The 16887-nt window shown below is 37.1% G+C and overlaps 1 protein-coding gene across 1 annotated transcript; it reads right to left on the bottom strand.

Annotated features, from left to right (window-relative positions):
* Positions 1 to 440: 440 nt before the first annotated feature.
* tmem185 (transmembrane protein 185) lies at positions 441 to 11406 on the bottom strand. The gene is made up of 7 exons (XM_048166252.1): positions 11248 to 11406; positions 10740 to 10916; positions 7259 to 7466; positions 5508 to 5591; positions 5233 to 5409; positions 3592 to 3715; positions 441 to 1753 (listed from the first exon to the last, which is right to left on the bottom strand). Exons 1-7 carry the CDS (start codon positions 11283 to 11285, stop codon positions 1509 to 1511), a joined length of 1053 nt encoding a protein of 350 aa, XP_048022209.1. The 5' UTR covers positions 11286 to 11406; the 3' UTR covers positions 441 to 1508.
* Between the last annotated feature and the right edge of the window lie 5481 nt (positions 11407 to 16887).

Below are 16887 nucleotides of genomic sequence, written 5' to 3' on the forward strand. Positions count from 1 at the left end.
CTTGTGGAAAGCCTTCCCAGAAGAGTTGAAGCTGTTATAGTTGCAAACTCCATATTAAACCCTATGGATGAAGAATGGGATGTTCTTGTGCACATAAAGGCAGGCGTCCCAAAACGTTTGGCAATATAGTGTATCTTGAAAAAGAATTTCTCAATTTTTTTTTAATTAATAAAAAGGGGGTAAATAGTAAAAACATGGTAACTTTTGTGCATTCACTCATTAACAAGAAGCGACTGGTTAGATACAATATGGTTTTAGTCAAAAAATATTAAGTTATGACAAGTTTTACAAGCTTAGCTTCCAAAGGTGTATGCTATATAATGCATTACACTAAATATTTGAGTCTTCAAGTGTATCACACCTGTCACAAATGTGATAAATATATGATAATGGATCATTCGGAATAAACAACAAAAAGAAAGGGAGAGATTCACACAGCATTTGCAAGATAAACAGTATGATTTTAATGTGAGGCACTGTCGAGAGCTACGGTATGTCTAGCCTTTACAAAGGAATGGACACAATGAACGTCAAGAGCGGTAGAAGTGTACAGTGGGGAACAGCGTTAAAACCGTGAAATTGGTCCACGTCTACAAAAAAAACTAAACATTTCTATGGCATTTCACTCAGACCAGCTGAGAAAGTGACTTAAGTACTTGTCTGCTAGCCAATGAACACGAGGAGAATTCATATAGTCTTGCATGACAGATTGGAAACATACTGCAACTGGTCAACACTTAAATAGCAATTAAAAGAGGGATTGAAAGGTTACTGTACAACTCAATGAACTGAAATGACAGGGAACATACAATAAGAACAGGTTCTGTTAGGTACTGACTATATTTTCAATAAAGATTATCTACTTTAAATTTTACACTCTTGCGATCACATTTGAGTGTAATTGTGATAGTCCAGAAGCTTGAGAAGCAACAGCTGCATTGAAAACATTTTCATTGGCTAGCCTCTGTCACATATCAGATGAAGACATCCATTTCAGATTCATGTGAATGAAGCTTTTTTTACACCAATGCCTTTCTTCCACCACCACAAAAATGAGGAACTGTCATGTATGAATTCCCAGGATTGTGCAGAGAAAAATCTTGCAGATGTTAGCAAAGACAGACGGATGAATAACTGAAAGCCTACATCATATGTGTGGATTTAAAACACAGAAAAGAAGGTAAAAAAACAAAACACTTGGCTTATTTACAGATTAGACAATCTCTTGGCGAGTCTTTTGACTGAGTTGTCAGGAAAGTTTCAAATGAATCTTTCCTGAAGGCAACAGGTCCCATCTATGCAGTTGGATTTTACAGATTATACAAAATGGTTTAGGAGCCGGTATCTGAGCTTGGCTCAAACACAAGGGTCTCTCCTGGAGAGCCTCAGAAGAAGCATCTTTGTAGTGGGATTGTATTTGTCTTCTTTAATGGCGAGTCCTGAAGCGGACCCCAGTGCATAGTGCTATAATGTTCATGAACAGCCAAACCGGGACAGAGTTTTGAAGATTAGTCTGGCATGTCGATGCAAAGTTTGGGTGGAGGCACAAAGTACTTGCCAGGACTTTGGGTAATCACTACGCCCGTCTTCTTACGAAACATGGGAGGGATCTTAGGCACCTCGTGGATGGGCAATTCCTCGGACACCTCGGAGTCCTCATGGTGCAAGTCGTAGGATATGTTGCCATATTCCCTCAGGAAGGGGAAGAGTTCAAGGAGAAACTGGCAGAAGTCTTTGCGAATGCCAAACCACCCTGACACAGGGAAATCAGAGACAAGTCAACACTGAAACAAAGCTAGGAAAACAGACAAGCATTTCATTTAAAACAAAAAACGCAAATATGGAACACACTTTGTTTTTGATATGTTTTACAATGTACTGGATGACAAAGGCCCCGTTTCCACCTGGTATTAAGATGCGTTTTGGTCGATCGGATCACAAGTGGATGACACTAAATACATATGTAAACAGGGTCTAAAGTGTTTTGAGCTTGTCCACTTTTAAACCACTTCGAGAGGTAGTTGACAACACATTTCATAGTATAAACGGTAGGCGTGTGACGAGATCTTGCGATATTATAAAAAACATTTAATTCAGTTGGATGACGGTCGCTTCAATCCCATCCAGCTCATCCAACACAAGCTGCAGCACTGTACGAAGTGCAGCAGGAATCAGAGTTCACTGATCATGTGACGAGAGTAAGTGGCGAGATGACTGACAAGACCATGGCAGAGGATTCGTTGCAAAACAGAGCCTTTAAGCGTCTGACATATGACTATTTTTCTAGTCATGTATTTCATCATTGAGGATTTCTTAAAGGTGCCCTAGAATCACAAATTGAATTTACCTTGGCATAGTTGAATAACAAGAGTTCAGTACATGGAAATGACATACAGTGAGTCTCAAACACCGTTGTTTCCTCGATAATAGCGATAATAACTGACATGATTCATGATTACATGATATTTTTTGTGATATTTGTAAATTGTCTTTCTAAATGTTTCGTTAGCATGTTGCTAATGTACTGTTAAATGTGGTTAAAGTTACCATCGTTTCTTACTGTATTCACGGATACAAGAGAGCCGTTGCTATTTTCATTTTTAAACACACTTGCAGTCTCTATAATGCATAAACATCTTCATTCTTTATAAATCTCTCCAACAGTGTGTAATGTTAGCTTTAGCCACGGAGCACTATCAAACTCATTCAGAATCAAATGTAAACATCCAAATAAATACTATACTCACATGATCCCACGCATGCATGCATGACGAACATCTTGTAAAGATCCATTTGAGGGTTATATTAGCTGTGTGAACTTTGTAAATGCACTGTATTATAGTCGAGAGCTCGGGGGGCAGGGAGCGCGAGATTTAAAGGGGCCGCAGCCTGAATCGGTGCATAGTTAATGATGCCCCAAAATAGGCAGTTAAAAAAAATGTATTAAAAAAAATCTATGGGGTATTTTGAGCTGAAACTTCACAGACACATTCAGGGGACACCTTAGACTTATATTACATCTTGTAAAAACTGGTTCTAGGACACCTTTAAAAATACTGTGTAAAAATCTTGTCTTGTGAGCTAAATTTTGTGTTTCGTCTTGTGAGCTAACGGTCTCGTCATTAGCGGAAGCGCTCTAACCAGACAGGATTTAAACTTTGTCGGCTGAAGACCCAACTTTGGTTTGAAGATTAAAAACGTACCAAGCGCAATGTTCTCTCACCATTCCTGATTTCTAACGCACACTCTCACGTCTATCAGAGCAGAAACGAAAGCTAATGCTCTCCGTATGTTTTTCTGTCGTCTCCGTTCGTGTTCAAATGTAAATTGCGCCAGCTTATTTCGTCCATTAGATCGAAAGATCTGAAAAAGCCATACACTCTGGTTCAGTGGTATAACGAACACAGATTTGAATGTCCCTGTATGATTTTGTCAATAAATGTGTCATATTTTGTTAATAAATAAGATTGCATGGGTGTTGAATCAAGATTGCAATCTTTTTAAGATTAATCGTGCAGCTCTACTCTGAATCATGCCATTATAAAGAATGAGTAGCAATAGGAACTAAGAAGACGGATGCATGTCACGTACAGTGATTTCCCCCTTTTTGGCCAAACGTGGTCACCATTAGAGTCAGCAAAGAAACCCAGAGAGGAACAAACACCGGGACGTAGTTGGAGTTATAATGGCCATCCAGCTTGTGAACGAGAAGAATCTGAAAACAAAACAAACATTGATGAGTGTCAGCTCTGTACTGCTGTAAACACTGAGCTCTGCACAAATTAATGACGGCATTCTTAAAAGAATAGTTCACCCAAAATTAACATTGTCATTTAAAACTATGATTCACTGCTGTGATTTGGTCATAGGTAATCATTTTTATAATCGATTATCATATATGAATCAATTATTCCACTTAGTAACTTTGTCTATCTTTTGTCTTGTTCCAAACAAAGCCACAGCAGATGTGTTCCTGAATGAATCAGTTGAGTGAACAAGTCAATGATTCACCTTACAGTGACAGAAATAGCAATGTTCACATAAAACATAACTGACTGTGTTTACATGAATACTCACCAAGACCGGCATTTTGACATTATTTTGTGTTTATTTGACTGTTTAAGTGCAATAAGCAGCGAAAAAGAACTCAATTTAGTACTGAGAGGCAGCTTTACAGTATGTGGCGCACTTTGGGTGTGAGAACAAAATCTGCAGGAATGAGAAATTATGGGCAATACGTGCATAATGTAAAGAGCAGCTGGTATCGTCTATCTATCCTGCAGAAAATGAGTATTGGAAGAGTTTCAGATATTTCAGTTTCAATATGTATGGAAAAAACCAAATTTTTGAGAACACTACATTGCACTTAGTTTATTATTTCAAATGCCTTTTTTAAAGACTACAACTGAAAAATGTATGTATTATATATAAAATTCAACCTGCCAAAGTGGCTAGTAGGAGTTACTGCGTTACACACCACTGCTGAAATACACCCGCATTTGGAGGGTTGGCGGGTGTTAATGTCAAGCCCTCTTGAGAAGCGACAATCTCTCTCAAAAAAAGATGCATTTGCTTTGGACTGACATTGCTGGGATGGTTGTATGGTTTTACATAACTTACATAAGTCTAAAGGCCTGTTCACACCAAGAAAGATAACTATAATAGCGTCCACACCTGTGCACGATATCGTTCTGTGTATTCGAAGCACGCAATGCAGTACATGTCGTCTGTTGCTTTAAATGATTCCAGAGATTATTTCTCTGTGCTGATATCATTATAGTTGTGTTGTGGACTCTGCTGTTCTTTTATATTTAGAATGATCATTACTGTTATCGTTATAGTTATAATCCTCGGTGTGAACCAAGTCTTGTCAACTGCCCGAATGTTATTTTCGTACATCACAGGGAAGCCAAAATGCTGCCACACTGGTGACTTCAGCGCAGACTAAGCATTCTCAGTCTGTGTCGGGTGTGTTGACTGTTTGTTGCCATATTCAAATAATGCAAAGGCATTTAGTGAAGTAGAGCTACTACTGCACACAAGATGGAGATTGTTGTATGGTCTAAAAAGGGTAGAATAAAGCAACGTAAATGCTGATGGTGGTCATTTCAGACATTGACGTGTCATTTAATTTACACGTGGACAGAAAGCATTGTTGCATTGTTTATTGGTGTTTATGGAGTGTTTTTAGCTTACTTATTGCATAAACACAATCAAGTAAATGATTCAAACCTCAAAGGTAAGCAGGGGCACAACTATGGTCATCCAGCTGATTGCCATGGTGATGTGTGTACGGCGCTGCTCGGCAATGACATCCATGGAGCGCAGGAAGAGCACAGACCAGACGATGTAATAGAGCACCACCAGACACAGGAAGGACATGAGAATCCACAGCGGAACGCACACCACCTGGAAAAGACCCGGTTTAGACTCTCATAACATGCCAGATCTCGGATTACAAAGCTGCAGGTGACTCTGAAGTAAACTACTGGTGTTGGCGTCCTTACCAACCACGGCCATTTGATGATCTCATCCAGTCTCAAAGCTATGAAGATGAACTGAAGAATATTTACAGAGCACAGAATCTCCAGCTGATGGAAAAAAACACAAAGTATGAGTGAGGGAGAGAGTACAATCAGGAAAGATGCGTTTCTATAAACACAAAGATCTACATGCTTAGGGAAACATGCTTGATTTCATGAGGTGAATCTGACAAGAATGTGAGGGTCAATTCTGACTTTATAACTCACAATTCCAACTTTACATCTCGCAATTCCGACTTTACAGCACGCAATTCCGACTTTATATTCCTCAATTCTGAATTTACAACTCGCAATTCCGACTTTATATCCCTCAATTCCGACTTTACAACTCACAATTCCGACTTTACAACTCACAATTCCGACTTTACAACTCACAATTCCGACTTTATATTCCTCAATTCTGAATTTATAACTCGCAATTCCGACTTTACAACTCGCAATTCCGACTTTACAACTCGCAATTCCGACTTTACAACTCGCAATTCCGACTTTACAACTCGCAATTCCGACTTTACAACTCGCAATTCCGACTTTACAGCCCGCAATTCCGACTTTACAGCACGCAATTCCGACTTTATATTCCTCAATTCTGAATTTACAACTCGCAATTCCGACTTTATATCCCTCAATTACGACTTTACAACTCACAATTCCGACTTTACAACTCACAATTCCGACTTTACAACTCACAATTCCGACTTTACAACTCACAATTCACAATTCACAACTCACAATTCCGACTTTATATTCCTCAATTCCGACTTTACAACTCGCAATTCCGACTTTACAACTCGCAATTCCGACTTTACAACTCGCAATTCCGACTTTACAACTCACAATTCCGACTTTATATTCCTCAATTCCGAATTTACAACTCGCAATTCCGACTTTACAACTCGCAATTCCGACTTTACAACTCGCAATTCCGACTTTACAACTCGCAATTCCGACTTTATATTCCTCAATTCTGAATTTATAACTCGCAATTCCGACTTTACAACTCACAATTCCGACTTTATATCCCTCAATTCTGACTTTATATCCCTCAATTCTGAATTTATATCCCTCAATTCTGAATTTATATCCCTCAATTCTGACTTTACAACTCGCAATTCTGACTTTATATCCCTCAATTGCGACTTTACAACTAGCAATTCCGACTTTACAACTATCAATTCCGACTTTATATCCCTCAATTCCGACTTTATACCACACAATTGCAACTTTATATCACGCAATTGAAAAAAAAAAAAAGTTAAAGAATTGTAAGATAAAAAGTCGCATTTACCTTTTATTTTTTATTCCATGGCGGAAACAAGCTTCCATATGTTCTAGGACCAAGTTTTTTTTTTTTTTAAATCTTTACCATAATGCTAAATAATAATAATAATGTTATTTATAATTTAGTTTAGTTTTAAATAAACCATACACAGTCAGAAACTATATTACAAAAAAGTCAAAACTATACAGAATTCAGTCATAGTAATACATTAAAAATGAATGTAACACTATAGTAAATAAAATAACTGAATAATGGGGAGTACTAAATTGTCATGAAAATAATGTCAATGCAACATTTTGTGCATGTTAAAGATTATTATTATTATTATTTTAATTTTCTTTATATTTTGGCATTAAATATGACCTGAACATAAATTAGTCAGATTCAACCATCCTGAAAAAGATATGTTTGACAAATCATTCCCGGCTGATACCTCAAGCGAGCGGTCGTGCCTGAATCCCCACACACACGCCGCCACTGAGATGGGCGAGACGAAGAAGAGCGGCATGAAGACCAAGAGCCAGTAGCGTACACTGTGTTCCACGCCGTTACACACCAGCACCTCGAAGGTGAGCAGGAGCAGGTGGATCCCCACAGCAATCAGCATGGCCTTAAACTCCACGCAGGTCTCCCCCTCGGCCCTGAGGATGACAACTGACTGCATGATATACATGAACAAACTCACGGCTTTCCTCAAGTCTTAAAGGATATGTTCAGACTGCCAGCAAAAATTTGATTTTTTACATATCTAGATTTTTTCCAGATGGGTTTTTTGAAAGTCTGAACAGCAAAAAAAAACAAAAAAATAAAAATTTGGAGGTGGTTTGAAATGCGATTCCACTCGTCTCATTCACTCTGTCTGAATAGTGCTTGTGTTGCACATAATTTTACTCATTCCCACATATCTCCCGTCCCACAAGTGACGCGCACATAAAGCCAACTCTCAAACAGCTCATGAGTACCAAATTAACTTCTTTTTCCTGGTTTATTGCGCATAAACAATCAAATACGTACAAAATTATGTCAAAATGGCCATCTTGCTGAGTATTCGGGAAGATACAGTCAGTTTTGTAACGTAGTTGAGAGAAAACACATGTTGTGTAACAGTATATTGGATCAGTGCATAAGCTCTTAAAGTGACAGCAGCCTAATAAACCTGCTGAGAAAATCACTCACTGCTCTTGACTGAATAACTTTTGTAACTTTAATTGTAAGCATTAATCTATATTTAATTTTTACAATGAAAACTGTCCAGTGTTATTTTACATTTGATAACTTTCATTTCTGTAGTATTTCTTACCTGAAAACTACTGTTAGACCCGCCTGAAAAACTTAAATCATTTGCAATTTGTTAATTTGTTCTTATTTTATAACTGACTGTTAACTTTAGTTCAAAGTTTCTAATAAAGCCTCCTTGTGCTGTGTTTAAGCTATTGCAACAAAATTACCCAAATTATCAAAAGAATTATGAGATAATAAATCATCTCTATGGGGGTATATATACCCCGTGGTATCGAAAATGGTATCAAATATTGATGTTTTTTCAAGGTATCATATCGAAGTTGGAAGAAAAATTTGTTTGGTCTGAACATAGCCAAAGTCAACATGATATTGCATTCGAAATCCATTTTACATAATATGACATTTCAAAATGAAACACTATTGGCAAGACTTCAGAAAGGCTGCAGCAGCACCTTTTACAAAAAATTAAATCAGTGCATTTTTACCTGAAATAACAAATCCATTCACCTTTTGATGTGTACAAATGAATCATGCAAAACAAGTTTGCATATGTTTTGTATCATATTTTATACATCAGGCATTTATGGTTTAGATATTATAGTATGACATAGTGAAAATATGGAGCTCACACTCTGAGAAAAAAACGCCTCAATTTTATTCAGAGCAAAAAAGTATTTATATAGGTAAAATGAAATAAGCTGTTTTTTATAGCGTGCAATGTAAATCAATGACAACTTTATAACAGACTACTTACATAAAATGCACATAAATCACTATATCTCCCAATAATGTGTTTTTATCATTGCTGGGCAAAACATATAATGTAATGCAAGTGATAATTGAGAGATAATAAACGTTCCTCGAAAGCCTGATGGATCATACTTAAAGCTGCAGTCCGTAACTTTTTTTGGTTAAAAATTAGCCAAAATCAATTTGAGCAAGTAGATAACCAGCCAGTGTTCAAAACTATATCCTTACCTTAGCCCGATTCACAACAGTAAGCTTTTAATCATGTTTTATAATAAGAGTGTTACTGGTGGGTTTCATCAGGAAATTCAAGCATGCAGCCGTTCGTCTTTGCGTCATTACGTCACGTCTGTAAACAGAAAGAACGAGTCCAGGCTAGACTGTGCATATTAGGATGCTGCTGGTAGTGGATCATTTATAGCCTTTTCTCACAGCAGCTGCAATAATTAAACATCATTTTGATGGCGGATTATAGTCCAGAAAGATCTAAATGACAGTCATCAGTGACAACTGGAGATTCACCTGTAGTCAAAAAGCAAAAGACTTCGGACTGTGGAGTGGCTACAGAAATTGAAATCTACAGGTAACACTAATACACATTAAATACATAAACAGGCAATGCTGATGTTGTTAACATTAACAATTTGAGAACAAAGTATAACAATAATAATAATTTGCACCGTTTGACGTGATCAGAGCTAAGCTATCATTAGATTTAATCACCATTGGCAGCGCGATTTATTGTAATGCTTTTTCAGATGACTTGTTCAGATGACATTTTCCGGTGAAAATTCTTAATTTGGTCAAGACTACAATCTTTTATTCCGAAAAACAGTATCCACACCTGTGCGGTGACTGGTAGAAAACATTAGATTCATCCGTGCTGAGGAGCCGTGCCAATGCACAATGCACGTAAAGATGATAATTCCACATATAACTGCAATTGCAGGTTTCAAACAGAGATGGCGACAAAGAGGCAAAACTTACGTACTGCAGCTTTAAAGGATTAGTTCACTTCAGAATTAAAATTTCCTGATAATTTACTCACCCCCATGTCATCCAAGATGTTTATGTCTTTCTTTCTTCAGTCGAAAAGAAATTAAGAAATTATTCCAGGATTTTTCTCCATATAGTGGACTTCACTGGGGTTCAACGGGTTGAAGGTCCAAATGTCAGTTTCAGTGCAGCTTCAAAGAGCTCTACATGATCCCAGACGAGGAATAAGAGTCTTATCTAGAGAAACCATCGCTCATTTTCTAAAAAATAAAAATTATATACTTTATAACCACAAATGCTCATCTTGCACTGCTCTGAGATGCTCCACGCATTACATAATCACGTTGGAAAGGTCATGCATGACGTAGGCGGAAGTACCGCAAAAAACTCATCTCATTTTCTCCTCCAACTTCAAAACTGTCCAACATCGTTGTTTACCTTTTTTTTGTAAAGGCCGTATGACTTAGTCTTTGTGTGTTCGCTTTGTAGACACTGGATCGGTACTTCCGCCTACGTCACGCGTGACCTTTCCAACGTGATTACGTAATGCGTGACGCTTTGTGGTTAAAAAGTATATACATTTTTATTTTTTTTTAGAAAATGGCCGATGGTTTCTCTAGATAAGACTCTTATTCCTCGTCTGGGATTGTGTAGAGCTCTTTGAAACTGCACTTACCCGTTGGTAACCATTGAAGTCCACTATATGGAGAAAAATCCTGGAATGTTTTCCTCAAAAACCTTAATTTGTTTTCAACTGAAGAAATAAATATATGAACATCTTGGATGACATGGGGAAGAGTAAATTATCAGGAAGACACATGTACCATGAGCTGAAAGGGTATCTGCAGGCTTTATAGGGTTAATTACCCCACAGAACTGGACAACACCCGCTTGTTCGTGATCATAAGCAGGGAAAGGTTGTGTCTGACCTGTACTGTGGGTTGTGAGCCCAGACTCCAGTGCCCACGGAAGCCCCTATGATGACCATGAGTTTCCAGAGCCAGATGGGCGCAAACACAGCCCAGTAGCTCCACTGGATGATGCCATCCAACCTCAGCGACAGCAGCACAGAGAAGAGCAGAAGACACGCGTAGATCAGGAACTTACTGCAGGACAACAACACATATGAAGTCAGATCTGTCAAACTTACATGACTTCAGTCAAGATCACGAGACAGGCCTGACTGAGGCAGAAGAAGACAAGAATGAGAGCAGCTTTGAACAAACCGACGTGTCAGTATTTTGTCAAGCGTTCAACACTAGCCGGTTTCAATGTTAAAGCAGTTAATGTCTGGTGAGTCTGCTAAACTATGCTAAGACAAATCCACAAGGCCTGCACGGTAAACATTAGCAGCTAAGCTAACAAAGTGAATGGTAGCGTTTTAAAAACAAAGCACTGCGTTTCATTGTTCACCTAACGCACGCACACGCGTCTTACCTAGGATTGAAATCTTGAAAAACGCCTCGTAGATTCATGGTTTCCTCTTCAGACCATAGTTCAATTAAGTGAAAAGGAAAGACTGGCTTACTGACTGGCACTCACACACAGAGCAGACAGTTGGCAAACGCGACCAAACACAGTGACGTCACACGCCATCGCCCCGCCCACCGGACGGCACTGTTTACGTGTAACGTTGCTATTATTTTGAAAACAACCCTGTTTCTGTAGATTACAATAGTTGTGTAGCAAAATGTTAATTTTGTACATTTTATCTGTTTATTTTTATGTAATCTAAAAGTTAATGGATCATTTGGTTGCGTAATGAACCACATGGTGCAGCTGTTAAACTCATAGACATAAGCGTTCAAAACAACCAAAACATCGTATTTACGAGTTGAAACGTGACAGATTACAATATTTATATTTAGCTGTGACATTGTCAAGCGTTTTTATTTACAACAAAATAAGCTAATCCTCTGCGCAAAATATAATAGTAATAATGTAACGTAATGTAACGATGTAACGATAAATGTAATCCCAGGTGAAAAAATATTGTAGTGTTTTTGAACCATACTATAGTTAATTGTAGTATACTGTATATGATAGTATTTACAACACTTTGTTAATGAATGCTACAGCATATTGTAGTATTAACTATTGTGAACTGATAAACTGTAATACTTAAATTTTTACTACATGTAAACTGTAGTCTACCTATATTGTAGTATAATATACCCTATAGTTGAAGAAAACTTAGCATAGTATTGAGTTAAGTAATTTGTTTATATTACTATAGTTGTTATATTATCACAGTAGCTATAGAATTACCACAAAAAAATTAATTCAAGTACTTTATGGTTCAAAAACACTATAGTATTTACTATAAATTACTATAGTATTTTTTCACCTGGGATGAAACGAAAAAGTTTACAGTGGCTTCATAAATCAACACACCTGAAGCACATTATCTCTTCATTTTCTATAGGTAGATTTAAAAAACCTTGCTGTATTTTTGTGTAGTTAATTAAGAACATGTACACTGCCATCTTGCTCCGACGAAAGTGACTTGAACGCACCTGACATCGTAAACACGACTTCCCAACTCGTAAATACGAACTCATCAGGAGGACTTTGCTTGAACGCACCTTAAAATACATAGACGCCCCATTGGCCGCCATATTGGTCCAGGCAACTTGTCGTTGTTGTGCTGAATTTCCCAGTAGCCCCTCACTGCAGAACACTCCAGATCCAGGGGGTGGAGTCGGGTAGGTTAAGGTATATGTAAAGTGGGAGGAGTTGGATCTAGAACCAGGGGGTGGAGTCGGGTAGGTTAACCGATCGACGAGAGGCTTTAAAGTACCGCGAGAGTGATCCGAGATCAGGCGCCTGAGGCAGCCAGCGCAGTTTCTCAAGAGGAGCTGCACGAGCGCTGATGACGACACAGTTTCATGATTGGCCGGATTCACCGCATGACAACGATCACGTTGTATGTGAAGTGGGAGGATTTGGATCTAGAACCAGGGGGTGGAGTCGGGTAGGTTAACATATATGTAAAGTGGGAGAAGTTGGATCTAGAACCAGGGGGTGGAGTCGGGTAGGTTAAGGTATATGTAAAGTGGGAGAAGTTGGATCTAGAACCAGGGGGTGGAGTCGGGTAGGTTAACATATATGTAAAGTGGGAGAAGTTGGATCTAGAACCAGGGGGTGGAGTCGGGTAGGTTTAGGGATATGTGAAGTGGAAGGAGTTGGATCTAGAACCAGGGGGTGGAGTCGGGTAGGTTAAGGTATATGTTAAGTGGGAGGAGTTGGATCTAGAACCAGGGGGTGGAGTCGGGTAGGTTAAGGTATATGTAAAGTGGGAGAAGTTGGATCTAGAACCAGGGGGTGGAGTCGGGTAGGTTTAGGGATATGTGAAGTGGGAGGAGTTGGATCTAGAACCATCTCTGAACAGTTGTTTTTTACGGAAGCCCTGAACCGCATGGTGAAAAAAAAAAAAAAAAAACTTGGTAGGGAGGAAAAAAAAAAAATCGAAAAGTTATCTCGTTATTTCCACATAATAAGTCGTTATAACGACATAATATCTCGTTATTTCAACATAATAAGTCGTTATAACGACATAATATCTCGTTATTTCAAGATATTAAGTCGTTATAACGACATAATATCTCGTTATTTCAACATAATAAGTCGTTATAACGACATAATATCTCGTTATTTCAACATAATAAGTCGTTATAACGACATAATATCGCGTTATTTCAAGATATTAAGTCGTTATAACGACATAATATCTCGTTATAACGACATAATATCTCGTTATTTCAACATAATAAGTCGTTATAACGACATAATAAGTCGTTATTTCAACATAATAACTCTTTATTATCTATCAAGTATGATAAAGGACGTTCCCGTGATAACGGCCCCAGTAGTGCAATGCTAAAATATTGGACCGCCAGTCTAGCTTTTACTGCGATCGCCGCGGTTCGAATCCGCCTTTTGCCGAGTTCGTTCTTCACTAGTTTCACTTCACATATCAAAAAAGGCATTTATTTTCAATAGAAATTAAAGCAATGTTATAAAAGTGCAAATAACCTGCCTAACGAGTGTTTAATAACATTAAAAGTATTTATTGGGCAGGGTTAGCAGCATGTTCGATATTACCCACTAGAGGGCAGAATAAGACAGGGAATCAATTAAAGAACGCAATAGTTATGTTGAACTACTGTTACAATTTGGTGCTCCAAAATCCCAGAGGTTTATCATGGGAATTTGCGTTCATCCCAGGCTAACCTTTATTGAGGTTAAATTTATTAGACCATAGTAAATAAAACAATTTACAGTGCAAATGTCAGGGGTGTCAAACTTACAGCCCGGTGTCCAATCTGATTTGAACTATAATAAAACATAGAGATGCACTAGTCCAGGGGCCAAAAACGTTTTTTACGTTTTTTTTTTAATTATTATTCTGGGCTTGCAAACAAACTGCTTTGTAATATTTTCTAAAGATATAAAAATCTAAATAGGTGCTAATATATTGAAATAATAGGACACGGAGTGTCTACAGTAAGTGCAAATAGCGTCCCTTGTTGACAAACACTCTTTACAGTATAGCTCCAATGTCTGGTTGGGCCACTGAAGTTTAAAAAGGGACAGTTGTAATTCGATGTATTCAGTGGCATAACAATAGCATGAAGGGTTTCAGATTTTGGCTTTTACAGCGATCGCTGCAGGGTCGAATCAGCATTTTGCAGAGCTCACCCAATAATAGAGCTCACTCCTATTTTCTCATCATATACATTTTCAATAAAATGAAAATAATGTTCAAAAAGTGGAAATAAAATGTAAACAAGTGTTTAATAATATTAAAAGTGTTCATTGAGTAGGGTTGGTGGAAAGTGGAGGGTTTTTTTTCTCCCAATAATGCAGCATCCATTTAATAATTTTAATAAATATAATCACTCTATATGATATTATTGCATCCTGTACAAAAATACTGAGGTACAAATAGTATCTGCCAATACCAGCCTACAGCATCTAAATACTATTTACACTTCTTGCAAAGAACTGATAAGCTACTTTTACATGGTGTCAATAGAATATATCGCTATTTTCACCTAGTATAAATAGCATATCGTGAAAATGCTGCTATTGTCATTTAGTATAAATAGGATGTATCGGTATTTTCACTTAGTGTAAATAGCATCTACAGTAGGGGTGTCAAACTCATTTTAGTTTGAGGGACGGACTGGAAAGAAATGAACCATATGCGGGCCGAATTACCTTCGTCTTATAATAACTTTAGTGCGCTGATAGTTACATTAATATTAAACATATGAACAACAACAAATTAATTTGCAAGAAAACTGCATTTTTGTTTTGTTTTGTTTACAGTGAAAAGACTATTCGATTTTTAAAATTATTTTTTATTTAATATTTTTTATTAGCATCTATTTTGATTTATCATGGCCAATTTCAATTTTTATAAGAAGCAAAACGTCTGATTCTGATACTGGTTGCAGATTTTTTTTTAAAGCAAATTTATTTGTTGTTTATTTTTTCACAGGCCAAACTGGCCTTAAACAGATATCTCTTTGATAGTAGAGGCAAACACTGGCATTTGGATATTAGAGGCATTTTTATCATAGTCAAAGATGTTATGCACATGAGCATGAGCAGTTGTTTTTAATCTAAATTACTGAATAATTTCAAGATTAACAGCAAAAACTAGGTCTGGTCTGACTTTAGCTTTGTGAAATTATGCTACATAACAAAACAAAATCAGCAGACGGACTAAATGAATATTACTACTTTATATGGAGATAAGAGGAAAAGCCATCAAAACTTTTCTTAAAAACAGTTGCCTTCGGAGATATATTCATATCAATCCCACTGTAATATTTATATTATTCTCCCTATTTTTCGCAAACAGTGAGCTTGTGCATGGTACAGTAGTTCCTCTGCTGGCGGGTCTGTTCTCTTTGTGTCCGTATTCAGCGTGTTAAAGTCCTGCTTACATACTTCGTAAATACACAGATGAAATTTTGGGAAAATATTACAAAGTTTGCAAACCCAGAATAATAATAAAAAAAAAACCCCGCTTAAAAACGTTTTTGGCCCCTGGACTAGTGCATCTCTATGTTTTATTATAGTTCAAATCAGATTGGACACCGGGCTGTAAGTTTGACACCCCTGACATTTGCACTGTAAATTGTTTTATTTACTATGGTCTAATAAATTTCTGGGATTTTGGAGCACCAAATTGTAACAGTAGTTCAACATAACTAATGCATTCTTTAATTGATTCCCTGTCTTATTCTGCCCTCTAGTGGGTAATATCGAACATGCTGCTAACCCTGCCCAATAAATACTTTAAATGTTATTAAACACTCGTTATACAGGTTATTTGCACTTTTATAACATAGTTTTAATTTTTATTGAAAATAAATGCCTTTTTTGATATGTGATGTGAAACTAGAGAAGAACGAACTCTGCAAAAGGCGGATTCGAAACCGCGGCGATCGCAGTAAAAGCTAAACTGGCGGTCCAATACTTTAACATTGCGCCACTGAGGACATTGATAAGTATACGTCCTTTATCATACTTGATGGATAATGAAGAGTTATTATGTCGTTATAACGACTTATGTTGAAATAACGAGATATTATGTCGTTATAACGACTTATTATGTTGAAATAACGAGATATTATGTCGTTATAACGACTTAATATCTTGAAATAACGAGATATTATGTCGTTATAACGACTTATGTTGAAATAACGAGATTATGTCGTTATAACGACTTATGTTGAAATAACGAGATATTATGTCGTTATAACGACTTATTATGTTGAAATAACGAGACATTATGTCGTTATAACGACTTAATATCTTGAAATAACGAGATATTATGTCGTTATAACGACTTATTATGTTGAAATAACGAGATATTATGTCGTTATAACGACTTATTATGTTGAAATAACGAGATAACTTTTCGTTTTTTTTCCCCTCCCCACCAAGTTTTTTTTTCTTTTTTCACCATGCGGTTCAGGGCTTCCGTAGTTTTTGGTTGTATTAAGTCATTATAACATTTATTATGTTTATGGTTAAACTCTTTATAAAACACAATTACAC

Source organism: Megalobrama amblycephala, linkage group LG18 (assembly GCF_018812025.1).
Source record: "Megalobrama amblycephala isolate DHTTF-2021 linkage group LG18, ASM1881202v1, whole genome shotgun sequence".
Lineage (NCBI taxonomy): Eukaryota > Metazoa > Chordata > Actinopteri > Cypriniformes > Xenocyprididae > Megalobrama > Megalobrama amblycephala.